Source organism: Malus domestica, chromosome 13 (genome assembly GCF_042453785.1).
Source record: "Malus domestica chromosome 13, GDT2T_hap1".
Classification (NCBI taxonomy): domain Eukaryota; kingdom Viridiplantae; phylum Streptophyta; class Magnoliopsida; order Rosales; family Rosaceae; genus Malus; species Malus domestica.
In genome coordinates, this window is record NC_091673.1 from 12739908 (window position 1) to 12760281 (window position 20374).

General features: G+C 37.3%; 1 protein-coding gene across 1 annotated transcript; it reads left to right on the forward strand.

Moving 5' to 3' along the window:
- The first annotated feature begins 4723 nt into the window (after positions 1 to 4723).
- Positions 4724 to 9866, forward strand: LOC114820700 (protein NRT1/ PTR FAMILY 5.14-like). The gene is made up of 4 exons (XM_029091885.2): positions 4724 to 4840; positions 6383 to 6569; positions 7101 to 7321; positions 8190 to 9866. The coding sequence occupies exons 2-4, from the start codon at positions 6395 to 6397 to the stop codon at positions 9642 to 9644; spliced, it is 1851 nt and encodes a 616-aa protein (XP_028947718.1). The 5' UTR covers positions 4724 to 4840; positions 6383 to 6394; the 3' UTR covers positions 9645 to 9866.
- Positions 9867 to 20374: the final 10508 nt, after the last annotated feature.

The window sequence follows — 20374 nt, forward strand, 5'->3', positions numbered from 1 at the left end:
TGGTCCGACTAAATCGTTTATATTTGATGTACTTTTATTATGTTGAACTTGTTGTCTAAAACTAGTTTTTCAGATTCAATAAAAGTGGCATGTAAATTTCCTGTCGTAAATTGTTTGTTAACTGTGATTCCATTTACTCAGAAAGCATGGATAAAAATGTGGTTATTTTCAGAACATGAGAAATGGCGGAGATATTTGTCTTGCAGACAGTGCAGCCACACATACAATACTTCGTGATCGAAAGTATTTCTCAAGCTTAATGCTTACAAGAGTAGGGGTAACAACAATATCAGGACATTCAAATGTGATTGAAGGCTCAGGGAAAGCCCAGATTATGTTACCAAATGGAACAATATTGTCCATAAAAAATGCATTGTATGCTACTCGATCTACTCGAAATTTGTTGAGTTTCAAAGACATACGTCTAAATGGATACCATATTGAAACGAAAAGTGCAGAAAATATGGAGTATCTATGCATTACCTCCAATGATACCCAGAAGTGTATATTGGAGAAGTTGCGTGGTTTTTCGAGTGGATTATATTATACATACATAAGGACAATTGAATCACATACTGTCATGAACCAGAAGTTCATTGATTCAAAAGTTTACATGCTTTGGCATGACCGTCTGGGTCATCCAGGATCCACCATGATGCGTAGGATCATTACAATGGACATTCATTATTAAGCAGAGACATTGCTATCTCAAATGATAACCCTTGCAAGGCTTGTTCTCAAGGGAAATTGGTAATAAGACCATCACAACTAAAGGTTGATGCTAAATCCCCATCATTTCTGCAAAGAATTCAAGGGGATATTTGTGGACCTATTCAACCATCTTGTGGACCATTTCGATATTTTATGGTTTTGGTTGATGCATCCACCAGATGGTCACATGTTTGTCTTTTGTCTACTCGGAATGTAGCTTTTGCGAGACTTCTTGCTCAGATAACTAAGTTACGAGCACAGTTCCTAGATTATCCCATTAAGTCAATCCGACTTGATAACGCTGGTGAATTTACGTCTCAAACCTTTGATGATTACTGCATGACATTGAGCACTGATGTTGAACACCCTGTTCCTCATGTCCATACTCAAAATGGTTTAGTAGAAGCATTGATCAAGTGGCTTCAGTTAATAGCCCGCACTCTGCTTATGAAAACCAAATTGCCAATTTATGCATGGGGACATGCCATCCTACATGCTGCATCATTGGTTCGATTGAGACCTATAGCCAACCACCAATACTCCTCAATACAACTCGTGTTTGGACATCAGCCAAACATTTCACATTTACGAGTTTTTGGTTGTGCTGTTTATGTGCCTATTGCACCCCATCAACGCACTAAAATGGGACCTCAGCGTAGAGTCTTAGAATGGGAATTTATGTGGGTTTTGATTCACAATCTATCATTAGATATTTGGAACCCTTGACAGGTGATATGTTTACAGCTCGTTTTGCTGATTGTCATTTTGATGAGACAGTCTTCCCATTGTTAGGGGGAGAAAAGACCATTCTAGAAGAACGGAAAGAGCTGACATGGGTTGTTCCCACCTTGTCTCATTTTGATCCTCGAAGCATTCAATGTGAAAATGAAGTAAAGAGGATCGTTCATCTTCAAAGCATTGCCAATCAAATGCCAAATGCATTTAATGATGCTATGAAAGTGACAAAATCGCTTATACAAGCTGCAAATGCACCTGCCAGAATTGATGTCTTTGTTGGACAAAATAAAGTGGCAACGAATGATTCATCTGGTGCACACCTGAAGCGTGGTAGACCACCCGGTTCAAAAGATTCAGCCCCTCGAAAGAGAAAGACAAGGGCACAACTGAATCCAAATGAAATCATTCAGGAATAGAGAATGAATGAATGACAAATCCACAATTCATGATTCTGGACTTCCAGAAAAAGAAAATATCCTCGATGAGATATATGTCCCTGAAGAGACAGAAGTACATGAAAGCAAAGAAATCTCTATAAATTATGCATGTACTAATGAATTGTGGGATCAGAATGAAATAATCATTGATAATATGTTCGCATTCGCAGTAGCCACTGAAATCATATTAAGTGATGATATTGAGCCCCACTTTGTTGATGAGTGCAAACAGAGACAAGATTGGCTTAAGTGGAAAGATGCAATCTAGGCAGAATTAAATTCCTTGGAAAGGCGAAGTGTTTTTGGACCAGTAGTCCAGACCCCGCATGATGTAAACCCCGTGGGTTACAAATGGGTATTCACAAGGAAACGCAATGAGAAAAACGAGATTGCTAGATACAAAGCACGACTCGTTGCACAAGGTTTTTCACAAAGACCTGGAATTGATTATGAGGAGACATACTCTCCTGTAATGGACGCAATTACGTTCCATTACTTAATAAGTTTAGTGGTTTCAGAAAAGCTTGACATGCGACTTATGGATGTCATCACTGCGTATCTATATGGAGAATTAGATACTGACATATACATGAAAGTCCCAGAAGAACTTAAGTTGCCTGAAACAAGTAACAAACCACGAGGTATGCTCTCGATCAAATTAAGGCGATCATTGTATGGGCTGAAACAATCTGGACGAATGTGGTACAATCGCCTCAGTGAGTATTTGATCAAAGAAGGATATATCAACAATGTCATTTGCCCTTGTGTATTCATTAAGAAATCCAACTCTGGATTTGCTATAGTGGCAGTATATGTTGATGATATGAACCTAGTTGGAACTCCTGAAGAGCTCCATAAAACTGCTGAATATCTGAAAAGCGAATTTGAAATGAAAGACCTTGGGAAAACAAAATATTGTCTCGGCCTACAGATCGAGCATTGTGCTAGTGGAATTTTGGTCCACCAATCAGCTTACATTGAAAAAATTCTGAAGCGATTTGGCATGGATAAAGCTTATCCACTCAGCACACCAATGGTCATTCATTCTCTGGACATTAAGAAAGATCCATTCCGTCCAAAAGAAGATGATGAAATGGTCATTGGTCCAGAAGTACCATATCTGAGTGCAGTAGGTGTTTTGTTGTATTTAGCACAATGTACTATATCAGATATAGCTTTTTCAGTCAACTTGTTAGCCAGGTATAGCTCTGCTCCAACAATCCGTCATTGGAAGGGTGTCAAAGATGTATTGCGATACCTTCGTGGGACAACAGATATAGGTCTCTTTTACTAAAAAAACTCCACAAATGACCAGGTCCTTGTTGGATATGCAGATGCTGGTTTCCTCTCTGATCCGCATAAAGCCCGTTCACAAACTGGATATGTGTTCAAGAATGGAGATACAACAATCTCATGACGCTCAACAAAGCAAACCTTAGTTGCTACATCTTCAAATCATTCAGAAATACTTGCTTTACATGAAGCAAGTCGTGAATGTTCTTGGTTAAGATCAATGATCCATCATATTCAGAATTCATGTGGTCTAACTTTGAAGACAGATAATCCAACTGTCATTCATGAAGATAATGCAGCTTGTGTTGCCCAAATGAAGGAAGGATTCATCAAGGGCGATAAGACTAAAGACATATCTCCAAAGCTTTTCAGTGCACATGAGCTTCAGAAGGTTAAAGTTATTGAAGTCAGACAAATCCGTTCTAATGAAAATCTGGCAGACTTGTTCACCAAGTCCCTACCAAAATGCACGTTTCAGAATTTAGTGCAAAGTATCGGATTACGTCGACTTACCAAACAACTAAGTTTGGAGAATGCGGAATCAGGGGGAGATACATCTCAGGGGGAGCATCCATGATACATACTTGTTGTACTCTTTTTTCCTTCGATTAGGATTTTTCCCACTGGGTTTTTCCTATCAAGGTTTTAACGAGGCAACATAAGCATACTGAACACTATATCAACAATCCAAGAAAAGTTGTACTCTTTTTCATTCGCTATGGTTTTTTCCCACTGGGTTTTTCCAAGCAAGGTTTTAACGAGGCAACTGATGTTGATATGTGGGCATCCAAGGGGGAGTGTTGAAAATACTAGTGAGAAGTGAATGCCCATACAGATCTTGGAAGATTATTCAAAGTGTGTGCAGGATGATATTCAACAATGGCATTATTATTGTCAATGTTCATGAATGTTGACACAGACTATGGAAACAAAATGTGTGTTTGTCAAAGGATGCAATGTAAATTTTCAAATTGTAATAAATTGTGTGTATGGAGCCGCTCAATAAATAGAGCGCTCCAGCTACAACAAACAACATACGGAAAAACAGATCAATAATATCATCCATTCCTCCCTCTTTAATTTGCCATCTCGTTGTGTTTTAATTACAGTGTGATATTTTACCTCTACTTCGTTCCACTCACTATAAAGGTTATCTCTCTAACTTTTACATTTTTATAACACTATCATCTTTGTGAAGATTTTAGGATTTTTTTTTTGTGAGGATAATCTTTAAATCGTATTTGTTTATTGTATATCATGTGATTATAAATTATTTAAAATTAAATATAAATAATATTTAACGAAAATTGATCATACAATATACAATGAACAGATACAATTTAAAGATCCTCAGGATCCTCATAAAAGGATTCGGAGCGAATCCTCCAATGAAAACATCTTGAAAAGTCTGCATCTTGTTTTTCAATTTCTTTTTTCTTTTTCTTTCTTTTTCTTAAAAAGGTCATTCTTTTTGGATGCTTCCCGTTCCAATCTCATATAAATCCTTAGCTTAGGACCCTCTCGCAGCCTTAGACTGCCTGAAACAAAATTTCCTTGAATTGTCGAGTATAGTAATAGTAGATCTCTCTCTCTCTCTCTCTCTCTCTCTCCACATCTGCACTCGGAGTAGCACAGTGAAGAGTCATTTGGTGCCGTCAATTGTAAGTTAACGTTTGACTATTGTCGGAGGTAACTAGGCATGCATCTTTTACAAACTTTATATGATCTTCCCTGCTGTAGTTAGTTAATTAATCAGGAATTTAAATTAGATTAATTTTTTTACAAAAATTGGGTATGAGATTAATCTAGTAGGACAAAGTGTACCGGTACCATAATCATGCTTTACATTCCCCTCAGTATAACATTTCGATACAAATTGCTTGCAATATTTTTTTCTAAGATCTTATTTTTATCTCTACTTATGAACTTGTATATATTTATGTAGCGATATAGTAACTATACAGAACCTATATGGTATATGCAACATTAAGTGCTTTGGGGGTGAGAAATGATGATATACACTCCTGAAGTGTGTCACGTGTACGTCACACAACTTAAATTCACGAGAATTGGATAGAATAACTTTAAAACCTTCAGTATGGATGAAATTGGCAACTTCTAATGATTTTTTTTTCTTGAAGAAACGATATTATCTACACTAAGGGAGAAGGGAGTGGGCTAAACCTTATAGTGGGGGTGGGCTAGCAATAATGTAGTTCAAATTCGCCTTTGGCGAGAATCGAACCTAAGACCTCTCACTTACAAGTGAAGAGGAAGATCACTAAACCATAGTACTAAGTGGCAACTTTTAATCAATTTAAGGACTTATTTTATCGAAAAAAATAATTTAGGAACGTCGCTCATGTACTAATTCAGGGAAAAAATCAATTGTTTACTCTTAGTTAAATGTTAAGAGCATCTCCAATCGTGATCTCTATTTCACTGAACATGTGTAGATATGTTTAATACTGGTTTATTGAACAATTTTGGAATCCATGGTTCTTAAAATACGAGAAATCATAAGTAATTCTCGAGAAAAAAAAGTTGGCATAGCTCATCTAGATCTCCCTCAATAATAATTTTTACATGTATTGCTTGAAAAATTGTGTCAATACACCAAGGCATCAAGATTAAAAGTGGAAGAGAATAGAGTTAGGTTTTTGAGGGTTTGGAGGGACTCAATGAGTCATGAATATCTTGGATCAGATTCTCTCCAATATAGATTGTCACAAATTTGATCAAATTGCTGACAGACCCTACAATACAGGGTGGAAATTACAATTTTAGTGTGATTTACATGTATTAGAGAGTGATAGCCTCTGTTTTTATATTTTATAGAAGCAATATGTTAAAAATACAAAGAGGTGCCAGCGGTTCACCAATATTATTTCCAACCTAATTACTTGTGCAATCCAATATATATATTTTTTTTCTTTTTGTGTTCGATATCCTTATCGATCTTTAATTATATATTTAATTGTGGTACATACATTGAGGGTGATCTGTGTCTAACACTTTATACCACAGATGTTGTATGGGCCTCATATTTCCAATATACAAGGTTCCGATTCTCTGAGCAATAGAAGTCACAGTTACTGAACTGTGGCAGTAGCAACGATGGCTATTGCCTTTTTGTAGCAGTGAGTATGCAATATATATACTACACTCTCAAGTAATATTTCTTTTGGAAGCTATGGTTGCAGGTTTTGCTTGCCATGGGAAGATTTTCCAGAACTGTGTCGGCATTGTCAGAAGGAACGGTTCAGTGGCTCATTCAGATAGGAATTAAGTGGGGTCATTACAACGTTTTTCCCGGAAAATGCTGCCATATAGTGAGAAAGTGGCTCGGAAACCACTTCTACTTCTCCAAGGCTACTACATGCATTCGAGGTGAGGGTCATTGATCAATCTCTATTGAATTTTTTATTTTTTTAGTACATCGATATATTTTTACATTAAGGGGAAAGAGATTTCTGGTAAATCACACAATGGCTAACCTAATTTGGCGGCGAATTCACATATAAATCTTGATAACATTATACTTTAAAACACACACACACACTTGAAACTAAATATTTTAGAAAAAAAAATCAATTTGCTATGCAAAATCGAAGGAATTTTACATCTAAAAAATCAATCAGAGTATGACAAGTGAATAGATGCAGGGTTTTTTATGACATGACAAGTGAATAGATGCAGGGTTTCTTTATGACAAGTGAATAGATGCGGGGTTTTTTCTTTCTCCAATTAATTAAGCACCTGAAGTGTTTTTCTATAAAACATACAACTAATTTTTCTGATTTACAAGATATTATCTCTATCGAAATAAGAGAAACGGAACTTCATTACTGCAGATTCGGGAATTAATTCAAACCAACTTTCTGATCTCTCTTGTTTCTTTGTGATGACATATATAAATAGGTTTGGTTTTCAGCCACAGCTTCGTAAATCATGCAATAGTGGGTATCTTGGTAACGTACTTGACGGACGTATGGAGTACCGAACACTTTGAAATGGCTGCATTAGTTACCAATCTACAAGATGGGTTTACAGCCGTCACGGTTATTGGTCTTGCTCATATATCAGACACACACAAGAGTCGTTTTAAAATGATTGTCTCCACAAATGCTGCTTATTTTCTTGTAAGCCTTCTTCAAAATTTAATATAGGTCTAACCATTCATTTAGTTTCACTTTCTAAATGAACTGTTAATATTGTAGGTCAGAATTCAAGGATCATCTATTTAAAAAAATAAAAAATCTAAAATCGTTTAATTATACATAATTGTGATCATATAAACAAGGGCGGGACCAAACTTAGGCTTATGCTTAGTCTCTCCAGCATAACTAACTTTTTTTTATTGATCAAGCATAACTAGTTAATCAGTACCAAACAAAAAAAATTACCATGTCCTACATCTAAAGCCCATATATCCTCACTCATACAATATTTTAGGATAATCTAGGGAGAGGGGGCCGGTGGCAAGAGAGAGAATAGAAAGATTTAAAGGAAAACTAATGAAAAGGGCTTTAAAACTTTGAGTTTTAATGATAAGGACAAAATAAAAGGTAAACTGAATAGTACCAGGATTGACTTTTTAGTGTAAAAATGTGGTTTTTCGTTAAAGTGAACAGTACCGGGTGCTTTTCGTTAAAGTTCCCAAGATTTAATTGTGAGGTGTGTTACATTCCACCCATTGTGCCTTTATTTATAAAGGTCAATTCCTTACCCTAATAGGATAATTTCTATCCCTAGAGATTTTTATTAAGATATTCCAAATATATTATGATTTATACAATCACATTCTTATATTAAATATGACTGCAACAAAAATTATTTTTCCATAAAAATTATATTTAATTGTGACCTAAACATTGAAAGGCTGAGATCATAAATTACACGTTGGAGAGTGATCAGTGTCATATTAGCTCACGAATTGATAATACAAAAATGTACATATATGCTTAATTTTTGGATTGCTATGTGTTAATTTGTTGCACGTATACGTAGGGACTTCTTCTATTATGGATTTGTTCTAAGTTCACGAGTGCACAAACTTCGGCTAAGGTATACTATGGAGCAGCCGTATTGTTAGTATTAGGCGAAGCTGGTCGATCGGCTACTTTGCAGGAATTTCTTGACGATCAATACTTCAGTGAACAGAAACAAACACCATCCTCAGATGAAAATTACTTAATACGTCTGGAAACTCGAAAAAAAACTTTGTGGTCCCATCCCTGGTTTTTAGGTGCATTCATATCTATTTTCCTTTCAACCGTGTCTTGGACACGTACCTTTTTTATTTCAGCAACTTTAGTGGGAGCTTCTTATCTAGTGTTCTTTCTTGGATACTCCTGCTACTTCGTACGAAGTAGAATCGATGAATCTAATTGGCGATCTCGTCTTAAATATATTGAAAAATTAGCCATCCTCTATCCAGTAGAACAACAAAGAGGAGGAGAGATTTGCATGGTCACCAGATTTGCCCACTCGTCGCCGTTGGGAGGACAAGAAGAACAGAGAAAAAAGTTATGGCTACCCATAAAACTCAAGGGGGGAAAGTGGTTTTTCATAGAAGTGATAGCTATGTGGTCGACCTTTTTAGCATACAGTTTGGTGGAGGCAACAGGTAGTACGTTCTTTTTCGAACAAATGAGTAACTTGGATAATAAATTTAAATCATTGAAGGTAGAGCCAATTTATTTCGAAGTATTGGGTTCCTTCTCGTGTTTCTTGGTATCGTTTCTGTATGAGTTACTAGTTCCGAAGAAGTGGCCAAACGCTATGCTGGTGAGAATTGGCTTGGGATTGGGTTGTTCCGTGCTATGTTGTGCTGCTGCATGGCAGGTTGAGAGAAAAAGGTTGAAGTTAGTTAGGAATGAGCGGTGGCATGAATATGATACTTCTGAGGCTACTTCTATGAGCATTTTGTGGCTGGTTCCGCAGTTTTTCCTGCTGGGACTAATGCAAGGGCTGGCCAAGGATGGACTGATTGATTTCCTTGCTGATCGAATTGCTAATATTGATAGACTAAGGGCTTGGTATTATGCATCCCACTTAACTGACTTCGCACTTGGCGTTGGAAAAATAACTACAGCCATTAGCATTTTGGTGTTCCGGCGAATTTGGTTCGATGACAGCATAAATAGGAGTCACGTGGACAAGTTTTACAAATGGTTAACATTCCTAAGTCTCATTAACGTAATTTATTACGTGTGCATCTCCTTTTACTTGTATGGCAACGAGGAATCACAAAATTCAGGTGACAGAGAATACGAAAAAATTACTGAATTAGCAGAAGGAGTGGAGGGGTGGAATGTTGATGATGAGAATGAGGTCTTAGACCCTCCTGTAGGTGGTGCTGAAAATGAAGATGAACAAACTACGATGGAAGAAGTACCGGTGCTCAATGACGATGATGAGATCCCTTCGTGGTCGTATGACCTTCACAGGTGCACAAAGTGATCGAGAAATTGAATCACAAAAGTGGTGATTGCTGTTGGTGTGAGGAGATTCCCACGTTTATTTCTTTGCAATTTCCTTGTTAAACAGGTTTTTAAATTGTTTTCTAGGTGTATGTAATATAATTCACATTGCAGACCATGGTTTTCTTCTTTCTGTTTAGTTATTTGTTCAGATTCTCGTATTAACCAAGTTAGCTATAGTACTGTGTTTTCCCCCTCTAAACCGACCCACGTTGGTTTGTTGATAGGATTTTTACCACCTGCAAAATAAGAATAAAAACACTTAAAATAGTTGCAAGAGTACAAGGTAGTCACAGTATAGTCGGCTCTAATAAGATCGTTCTCTACAGAGATTGAATGAATAATTTATGTCAAAATCAAATCTTAGTTAATTATTTGAAAACAAAGTTGATTTGGAAAAAGTTGATTTTGTGATTTCAAAAAATAAAAACAAATTTAATAGAAATAATTAAATAAATTGGCAAAATAATATAGACTAAAAGAAATCGGTTTTTGAAAATTAAATTGTAAAAGCACTAGAGTAGTTCTGCCGCCACCTTAACAATCCTACATAGTTTTTCCAATTACTTATGACTTACATGTGTATTTTTGAAAGTTAGGTTTTCCTAAAGTATGCCTACTTGGACCCTCAACATAGAGCGTATATCAAACATGCAACTCATCTGTGGTATTCAAATCAAATCTAAACATGCATGACTCATTAAGTTTTGTGAAACCTTTTGAAAAACCATGCAACCCTTAAGACATGGTATTCATCTTAAATGAACTTGCACATATTAACCACAAGAAGCCTTCGTCAATTTAAGGGACCGACCTCCAACCAAAATTGCATCAAATTACTTTTCTAAACATCCCAATGGTGATCAAGCATCAAGACAATCAAATAGTTTAAACCAGTGATTAATAATTCAAACCTTGCATGCATAATATCATAAGTAAATTGGAAAGAAACTACATATTATTGCTAAGGCTCGTGGTCTCGCCCTAGCAAAAGAAAATTAGTTACAAATAACCATAAGACAAAAGGAGTTTTATTGAAAATAGAAAAATAAAAAACATCTTGAAAGAAAAATACAAATCGTCAAAGCCCTAGCTAAGTTCTCCAAGTTTTATGCGTTCTTCTGTCTCCCTCTTCAAAAAACCTAATGGCTAAAAGCCTTATTTATACTACTACACAATTAAAATCCTTACTAGAAAATGTCTTAGAATAAGACTAGGAAACCAAATAAATTAAAATAAATTAAGAAACATAATCCTAAATTGACTATTAAAATTTGCCCAAAATCTGCACAGCCAACAAACAGCCACGTTTCTAGATATTGAGGGCTCCAAAATAGGTCCAAAATGACTCAAAGTAAAGCTTGAGATGTCCTGAACATAATTGCAGAAGGCCTCAAACCCAAAAGACATCATCTTGGACGCCAAAAGCCCAAATAAGCCCAAAACGTCACTTTAACAGCACTGCATGTTGCTCCTTTATTTCATCGTCATGAATTATCCACTCGGTAGAAAAATCTAAAAGTTTGACACGAACTAGCTGAGTGACTCCCGAACATCTTCCAATTGGAATCACTCCAAAATTCGTTCATTTGGTCATTTTTTGCTCAAGAGGAAGTCTATTGTCTTACATTGGAAATATAATTCAAAGTATCAAACTTCTATCAAAATAATTACCAAAGCATACTAAAAATAGGGTAAAATATATAATATGAAATTGACTCATCAAAATCCCCTCCTTAATTTCGTGTATACAATTGTTTGCATATATTTTTTTCTTTTTCTTAAAGAAAAAAGTTACTTGTGGAAGAATCATTGGATTTTAACCTCTCCCAACATGGTAAAGAACAAAACGAATGAACATCCTTGAATTGAGTTTTTATGTTAAAATTGACTGCACCACCTCCCGTTTGTGCTACATCATGCTAGGGGTGGGCAAACGGGTCCTGGACCCGTGGGTCGCGGCGGGTCCAAAAATTTGAAACACAAAACAGGGCAGGGTGGGGCGGGTCCAAAAATAAGAAGGAACGAGCGCCCGGCCTGGCCTGTTTGTAGCATATGGGATAATGGATTTGATTGGTGTGACGTCGTGGCCCTCGACTTACAAGGTTGCCCACCAAATTGGACCAGATTTAGGAGGCCCTCAAGGTCTCTGGAACCATCCTCTCAGAGCATTTTTATTTTTATATGATTTAATTAAATCCCCTCATTTGAGACTCCTAAACTCCCCCACTTTGTTTCTCCATTTCTCAACTTTCTCGTTCTTTTCTCCCCCCACCCCTCGAATTGATCGCCGCGACATCACATCAACCACCACACGAGTCACGGCATCACTTCACCATCGTTCTTAAACCTAGAAACCTTTATGAGAGTGACTTAGTTAATTCGAATTCGACTACGTCGACATCGCACAGCAACCTGCCACCACGGCATCACGCCTCACCATCGTCTCCTAAATCTCAGGCGAAGATGGCTTGTTGCAGATCGGTGAAGACAAAAATGGCTTGTTGCAGATTGGAGACAAAATGGCTCGTTACAGATCGGAGAAGACAATGGGCGAGGCTCAAGATCGGAGAAGACGGTGGGTTCAAACGATTTATATGATTGTTTTCCTTTGAAAAAGGTTTTCGGATTTAGTAGGAGATACTGGAGGTTTTGGGATTTGAATTCATACGATTCATTTGGTTAATTTGTATGCATGTCAACCTTTTTTAGGCAAGTGGGTGTAGTAGGAGATACTGGAAATCCCAAAACAATCAAAATACTACTGCTTTGAGAACCATGAGTCGTTCAAATTCTTGTTGCAGATTATCCTAATGCTACTACTTCAAATTTGAGCATCTAGGTTATTGACGAAGAAAGATGAACGACTAGTTAAAAAAATTGTAATCGGACCCGTGGACCCGGCCAGAATCGGCTCGTTTCAAACGTGTCGAGTTAGGTCCGGTTCCAAATTCAGAATTGGCATTACTCGACCCAGCCTGCCCCGTTAAATTTTAAAATGGGTCCAGTCCTGTTCTTTCAAATTAGGGTCCGGCCCGGCCTGGCCCCTGCCCACCCCTACATCATGCCGAGTCCACTTCTCTGGTTCTTGTTTCAGTAATAACTTCTCTGGTTTGCATTAACATTATTATTCTTCTTCCTGCAGGAGCTTATCAAATGCGATAACACCAAGTAGATAATCCAAGCTCAATAACTTCCTTGCTTTTGCTGCTTTTCAATAATGAATTGAACATCCACGAGGTTTCGTTATGCCAGCGGTTATCTTCTGACCTATTTTAATTGGACTAACACCTTTGGAAGTGCCTGCAAAAATAGTACCAAAGAAAAATTAGTTTGACGTAAAAAGATATTCGTGCATCCTAGACACATAGGTTAGAGAAATTTTTCATTGTGATCGGAACATGAAGGGTACATCACATGTTTTTATATAAGTGGTGGGAAATTTTATTTTTTTAAGTTATTAAAATTTTAACACACATATCCTACCATTTATATAGTAATATACATGGTGTACCATCCCGTGTACCGATCACACTGAAAGATTTCTCCAGAGATCGAGGTTGGAATCCGATATAAATTGAGTAACTGTTACTATTACATCTCCTTCAAGAAGTGTCATAATGGAACTTACTGTTGGTATATGGTCTAGCCTATGATGAATGTTCTAGATTGTTCCAGTAAGCAAGTGAGGTGACTGGGGCATGCTAGACAATTCTAGCATGTTATTAAGTCGGTGGAAAAAGCTACAAAGTACTAGCTTCCTTGGTTGCAAATGGAAAGATCTAGAAGCTACAATTTTGTGGCTATCATGCAAGCCCAAAGTCAATGGGTAAATCGGCATAAACTCACCTATAAATAGGTCTGTATGTATGTATTGCAATGAACCAACGAAGAAAGACAAGAACCAAGTGAAAGTGAGGTTTCTAAGAGTGTTCCACTCCAAGAGTGAGAGTGAGAGTTGTAAGTGTTGTTCCACTTCAAGTTTGAGAGTGAAGAGTGTTCCACTACACATATTGTGTGAGTGAAGCTTAGTGTGAGAGAAAACATGTGCTTTCTTGTATTCATCAAGCCTTGTCTTTGTCTTGGCAAGGTTACTCTTGTGTACTCATTATTTTCATTTAGTAAAGATTGATTGTTTTACGTGGATGTAAGCAAAAATTGTCGAACCACATAAATCCTTGGTGTCCATTTTCTACTTTATTTTGTGTATTCTTTATCTTATAGTACCATCTTTCCTAACAAGTAGTATCAGAGCCTGATTGGCTCATATTACGAGATGGAAGGAAGTGGCATTATGATCAAGCTCACCAACTCAAATTGGGTGACATGGAAGCCAAGGATGGAGGATATTCTTTACTGTAAGGATTTGCATGAGCCAATTGAAGGAGATGCCGCAAAGCCCAAGAGCATGTCTAATGCCGAATGGAAAAAGATGAATCGAAAAGCAATTGGCACAACTAGACAATGGGTGGACGACTGTGTTTTTCACCATGTGTCTAATGAAACCAATGCCCGCGAGTTTTGGATGAAGCTTGAGTCCTCGTTTGAGAAGAAGACCCCCACCTAGAAAGCTTTCTTGATCAATGATCTCATCAATGTGAAGTACAAGGGTGGTTTAAGTGTAGCAGAACACTTGAACAATTTTCAGAATATCATCAACCAGTTGGCTATTATGAACATGACAATTAAGGACGAGCTGCAAACACTCTTATTACTTGGATCTTTGCCAAACAGTTGGGAGACTTTCGTAGTGATTGTAAGTAACGATGCTCCTAATGGTGTTCTTACTCTTTATAATGTTAAAAGTAGCATGCTTAATGAAAAAAAAAAAAAAAAAGGTTTTGGCACAGATAGCAGCTAAGTATCTATTATAGAGAACCATGGAAGGAGCAAAAGTAGAAGGACTAGAAGCCATGGTAGAAATCCTAGCCAATCCAGGTGCATGCCATCATTGTGGCAATGAAGGCCATACAAAGAAAAACTGTCGAAATTGAAAGAGATGGCAAATGAAGGAAACAATCAGAAGAAAGATGATATTGGCAATTCCATTGCAGTCTTGTGTGGTGATGTACAAGAAATATTGTCTGTCAGTGGGTGATTTTGACAAAGACATTGAATGGGTCTTTGACAATGGAGTTTCCTTCCATGCTACAAAAGACATTGAATGGGTCTTTGACAATGAAGTTTCCTTCCATGCTACATCTAAACGGGAGTTCTTCAGTATATACAAAGAGGGTAACTATGGCTTAGTGAAGATGGGGAATGAATGTCATTCCAAAATTCTTGTGATTGGTGATATTTGCCTAGAAACTGATCTCGGTTGCCAGTTGATGTTGAAAATATGAGACATATTCCTAATATATGTCTCAATCTGATATCTATTGGTACCCTTGATCGACAAGGTTTATCACCAAGATGTATTTTCTCCCTGGTGGGGGATCAAGAATGATCTATTCAGCGTTATCTACGGGTTTCCATCCTATTTCGTAAGTTGTCACGTTGTTCTTGACGTCATCTTCTAGATCCGTCTACTGTAATTGCTATTTGACAGATGTAGAATTATCTTTATGCACTTAGTTGCTACTGCTGGGGTGCAAAACTTCTTCTTTGTTTCCTTAAGAACTTGTACAGTGAATCGTCAAGACATCGCTTGGTCAAACATCCATTTCTCAGACTGCTCACCTCGAGCTGTGGGATCTAAAATTTTGATACTCGATCAAGGTCATGCCACGTAGTAGGAAAAGTTGTTGTTGTTGTTGATCCAGGTCAAAGCTCCAATTCACTAGCCAAGGTTGGTCCAAAATCTCATTATAAAAAGATGGGTTGTTGACGATCATTAAGAAACGAGTTTAGCTCCTCATGTTCACAAAACAAAGATAATTAAACTTAAACATTGAAAACAAAAGATGGATTACACCTAAGAATGTTCTAGCAATCCAACTTGAATGGCTAGCACGCCCAAGGGTCCTCCTTCTTCTTTGCTGCAACACAAGGTGTGGGTGTAAGTTTAAGTGATGAATTGTATGAAAGGATGCTGAAAGTATGAATGGTAGTGAATGGATGGTCCAAAAGCTATGACAAGGCTCTTTATTTATAAAAGAAAGAAGGGGCACGACTAGGAATCAAATTGGGAAGATTTTAAGACTACAAATCCTCCAAGAAAAGGGTAACAAATCAGAATCCCAAGAGGAAAAGGGTAAGTGAGGTGCGGCAAGATCCTAGAGGGAAAGGGGAATGCCTTACATGGCAAGGGAAAGGGTTTTCTAGAAGAAATAGGTGCGGCAAGGGGAAGGAAAGGGGAAATAGGCAAGGACAATGCGGCAAGGGATTTTAGGAATGTAATTAGGTTTGAATTTAAGTCTCCTAATTTAATTAAAGATCCTCCTTGCAGCTAGAAATTAAGTGGTGAAGGATTAGGAAAGTTTAGGACAAAATAAAGTAACTTTGGCTAACATTCCTTCTTTCTTGCTTGCATCATTTACTTCATTTTCTTGAATTAATTTCTTCATAACTTCAACATAATCCTAGCCTCTTTTGGTCTTCAAATTCGTCCATCCACCTTGCTCTAAGCATGTGTTATCCATTCAAAGCCCAAAACTGCTCCAAAATGCATTGTCTTGCCTCTTTAGACCTTTGGACCTACAAACACACGAAAATAGCTTAAAATGCTAAAATAACTATGAACTAAAAACATAAATGCAAGAAAACAAGCTAACTAAGTTGCATAAATATGCTCCTATCAGTGCACTTGGTTATTTTCTTGCTAGTGAGCGAGCTGCTTGTCGTCGCGCTTGACGTAGGCTGCCAATTGAATTCGAGTTAGACTATTCTCTTGTTTTCCTATGTCTATTGTAATGTTGCGTACTTCGATACCTCGCATGAGGATCTCCTTTCTAGCCAAGCCTCGAGTGGACATTTTTCCTAAAATGTCTGGATTGCTCATCAGAGTGTGGACCCAACCTCAAATGCACACTAACTCGTGGACCGAGTTGAGAATGAACACTTCTCTATGCACTGAGGTAAGAGAATACATTTTCCTAAGAACCAAGTTTGAGGGTGTACACTCTTCGAATGCTCGGTTCATGGAGGATTGAGAAGTTGCTTGCCAAGACATTGTTGAAAAAAGTCATGATGTGCTCAAACCCCTATCCTCGATGTGCTCAAAGAGTCGATTCACTGCTGGTTAGGCCGGTGAACATCACCTGTCCCAGCAGGTGATGTTCGCCATTTAGAGTGGAAGAGTCTGGATGATGGACGTTTCCATGTGTGGTGGAAGTGTAATGAGCTGCAGGTGCAAAACTTGGTTTCCTGGAATGGGCATACCTAAAAATAAAAAGGGTGAAAATATCCCTGAATCGATCATTGGTCCAGTGGTCAGAATTCGAATCACCTGAAGTGGCATCGGACTAGTCTGGGCTAGGGGGTCACGAGGCTGGCCAACCCACTTGGCTGGTTGGGCCATGTGCTAGGCTTGTGCGTGGGCTGCCTACTCTTTGGCTTACGCTGTTCTCTCCGTCTGTTAGGTTCGCGCTGCATCTATAGCGAGTTAAGCTTTGGCTGCTACGGCTTAGGGTGTCTGGCTTACGGCTCCAGTTGCTGTAGTTGAGGCATATTAGGTTCAGCCTGTATTTTAAAGAGCCTAGGCCTCTTGCCCTTGGGCTGGTTGTGACCGTGGTGGTGATGTTGCTCCACAACGGTGATATATTGGATTAGGAATGTGATTGTGTAAATCCTAATATATCTAGGAGTATGAGGCTCATTCTGTCGTCGCGTTGAGCCTCGATGATCGATATTGTGAGGCCACATCTTTGTCTCCACTTTCTGGTCCAAATCCTTGAACATATGAGGTTTCGTTTGTCGTGGTTTCAGAATTTCCTACCATTGTATCATTTCTCCATGGATTGATCAAGAAACTTTTCTAGGAAAAATTAAATGAAACGGCGGGTGAGAAATTCAACGTAATAGAAAATTCCAAAAACTATTTGCGAGAGTTTTCTTTTAGTATTTTAATCAAGCTCTCAATGAAAGCACCAATATGTGGTAGTGAATTTCCGCTGTCTTCGATCCAATGCCTAAGTTAGCTTCTCTAAAAAATAGTAAGTATTTAGGGTTTTAGGGGTAGCAAAAGCTTATCAAAATTTGGTAGAGATTGAGGTATATATATATATATATATAGGGAGAGGGCTAGCCACGGTGTTAGGGTTTTGCTCTACACATGGCGGCATCATATTGGCCAAGATGTATGGAAAGAATATTCATAAGATATAAATAAGGAATAATCTTGAGATAATGGTGGAAGTTTCCCTAATTGATTGAAATATGGATTACTTACGTGATGGAGTCAATCCTCAATTGGGTATATGTATTAAAGATAGTTAATCACTATCTTTAATGCCTTTGACTTTTCCTTGCCACGAGAAATAGAGTTATAAGCAGTTGTATTCAACAAGGTCAATTTCTTCCTAGAAGTAAACTGAAGTTCAACGGTTCCTTTTCCTAGAACTTTGGCGGAATTATGATTCCCCATCAAAACCTCTTGATTTTCCGTTGATGCTGCATATGTCTTGAATTGTGCCTTGTCATTGCACACATGTATAGTAGCCCCTGAGTCGAGCCACCAATCGAATGATTTTATTGCCGTTGCCATATTCAGTTCAATAATCATGCCAATATGCATTATTGATACCATTGCAACGATGTTATCAATTCCATAATTTTCCACCATGTTTGCATTACTGGTCTTATTGGAATATTCCTCATTGGCTTTCTTGTGTTTACAATCACGAATGTAATGACCTTTCTTTCCACAATGGTACCAGATACCATGTGCATTCTTTTGATTGTTGTTCGAATTGGTCTTCTTAGGGCTGGTTTGGTATTGTTGTGCTTTGAAAAAAAACTGCTGTGAGAATAAGCGGCTGTGCTGTGAGAATAAGCGGCTGTGAAATAAAGCCAGTAGAGTGTTTGGTAAACTTTTTTGTGAAAGTGCTTTTGGAAAAAAAAATCAGGATGATAGTGTGTCTTTTCATTAAAGGAGCACTGTAGCTCCGTGTGCTTTGAAAAAACTGGCTTTTTTTCAAAGCAGCAAATAGCAGCTTCAGCTTTTCCTTTGATTTTCAGCTTATTCTCACAGCAGCTTCCAAAATAAGCCCTTTTTTTTCAATTTACCAAACACAAAAATGACCCTCAGCTTTTTTTCACAGTGGCTTTTTTTAAAATCACCTCAATCCCAAACGGGGCCTTAAACTTCCCTTTGTGAATTTTGACTTTGAAGTTCTTTTTGTATTTGTTTCATTTGACAACATGAACTTTAGAGGAATCTTGATTTGCAAAATTCTTATCAAGATTTCTAGTTTCCTCTTCAATTTGAATACCCTTTTGCAAATCCTCCAAACTAATATCTTCCACCATGTGTAGAAGTTTCTTTCTATAGTTATTCCATGTTTGCGGTTATTTTGCCATAATAGCACCAACTATCATAGGATCTGGAAAAACTATTTTAAGTTCACAAAGCATTGAGACCAAGACCAATAATTCATGAACTTGGTCTAGGACGGGTTTATTATCAAACATAGTGAACTCATAATATTTTAACATTAAAAATTTATCGGTACCTATTTTCTCCGTTGTGTACTTGTGTTTAAGTGCTTCCCAAATTTCCTTTGGAGATTGAATGTGTGTCCTCTACATACCAATTCATCTTCTTCACGCTTCTTTTCATCCGCAACTATGTTGTCTGTGTCTTTGTCACTTGGTTCACAAATAGGCTCCAATTTTGGGTCCAACACATATATGACATTTTGAACAGTAAGCATGGAATGCATCTTGTCCTTCCATCAGATGAGATTTGATCCATCAAATTTGTCTAGCTTGTAGCATCTTGATTGATAATCTTCAAAGCCATGTTATCAAACTTGTTCTCCATGACGAAAATAACACTTTAAGATTGTTAGAGTAAATGTAGAAACCAAGGAAGAAAATATCGGTAATATCGGAAATATCGGTAGTCCGAAAACACGGAAATATCGATGGAAATATCGATGGAAATATCGGGATAATATCGATATCGATAAAAATTACATGGAAACCACGGAAATTGTAAGAAAAACTTGGAAATTTTTAATGAAACTTTGTAGGATGTTTATTTAGTCAATTATCTATTAGTTTATCACAAAAAATTGGAAGGAAATGCATTGCATGATGGATTTAACTGATTTAAGTTGATTATATAGCGAGCTGGCAAACATTGTGAGTGTAGAAAATATGTAGTAATTAATGAAAGAAGTTTAAACACACCATAATCATTTATATATAATTAATTAGTACAATATTTGGAGGTTTTATTTAGGATATTAAAAAAAAAAAAAAAGGAAGTGAATAAAATGATGAAGAATAATGTGCCGAATTTGACACTTTAAATTTCTTACACATAAGCATGCGTCTAGGCGTTGAAGTTCCAAATTATAGTATATCAATTAACGATTGAAAATCAATACATTGAATAAGACTAAACTTTAATTTGGATGCCGATTATGTTTTTTCAAGTTTATATAAAGTAAAAGAATTGAATTTTGGAAGCCAGGAGTGTGTCAATTGAATTTTGGCCGGCGTGCAAGGTATCAATCTCTTCGTCTCGTCGAGTAGTACAACTTTCCTTTTTGTTTCACTCAATTTCGTTGAGTATTGAAAAAGTTATACTCATTTGAATCT

Coding starts and splice junctions, on each gene's coding strand:
- LOC114820700 (XM_029091885.2), top strand. CDS start 6,395: ATGGGAAGATTTTCCAGAACTGTGTCGGCATTGTCAGAAGGAACGGTT. Junction 6,570..7,100: donor GGCTACTACATGCATTCGAG/GTGAGGGTCATT, acceptor ATATATAAATAG/GTTTGGTTTTCAGCCACAGC. Junction 7,322..8,189: donor CAAATGCTGCTTATTTTCTT/GTAAGCCTTCTT, acceptor ACGTATACGTAG/GGACTTCTTCTATTATGGAT.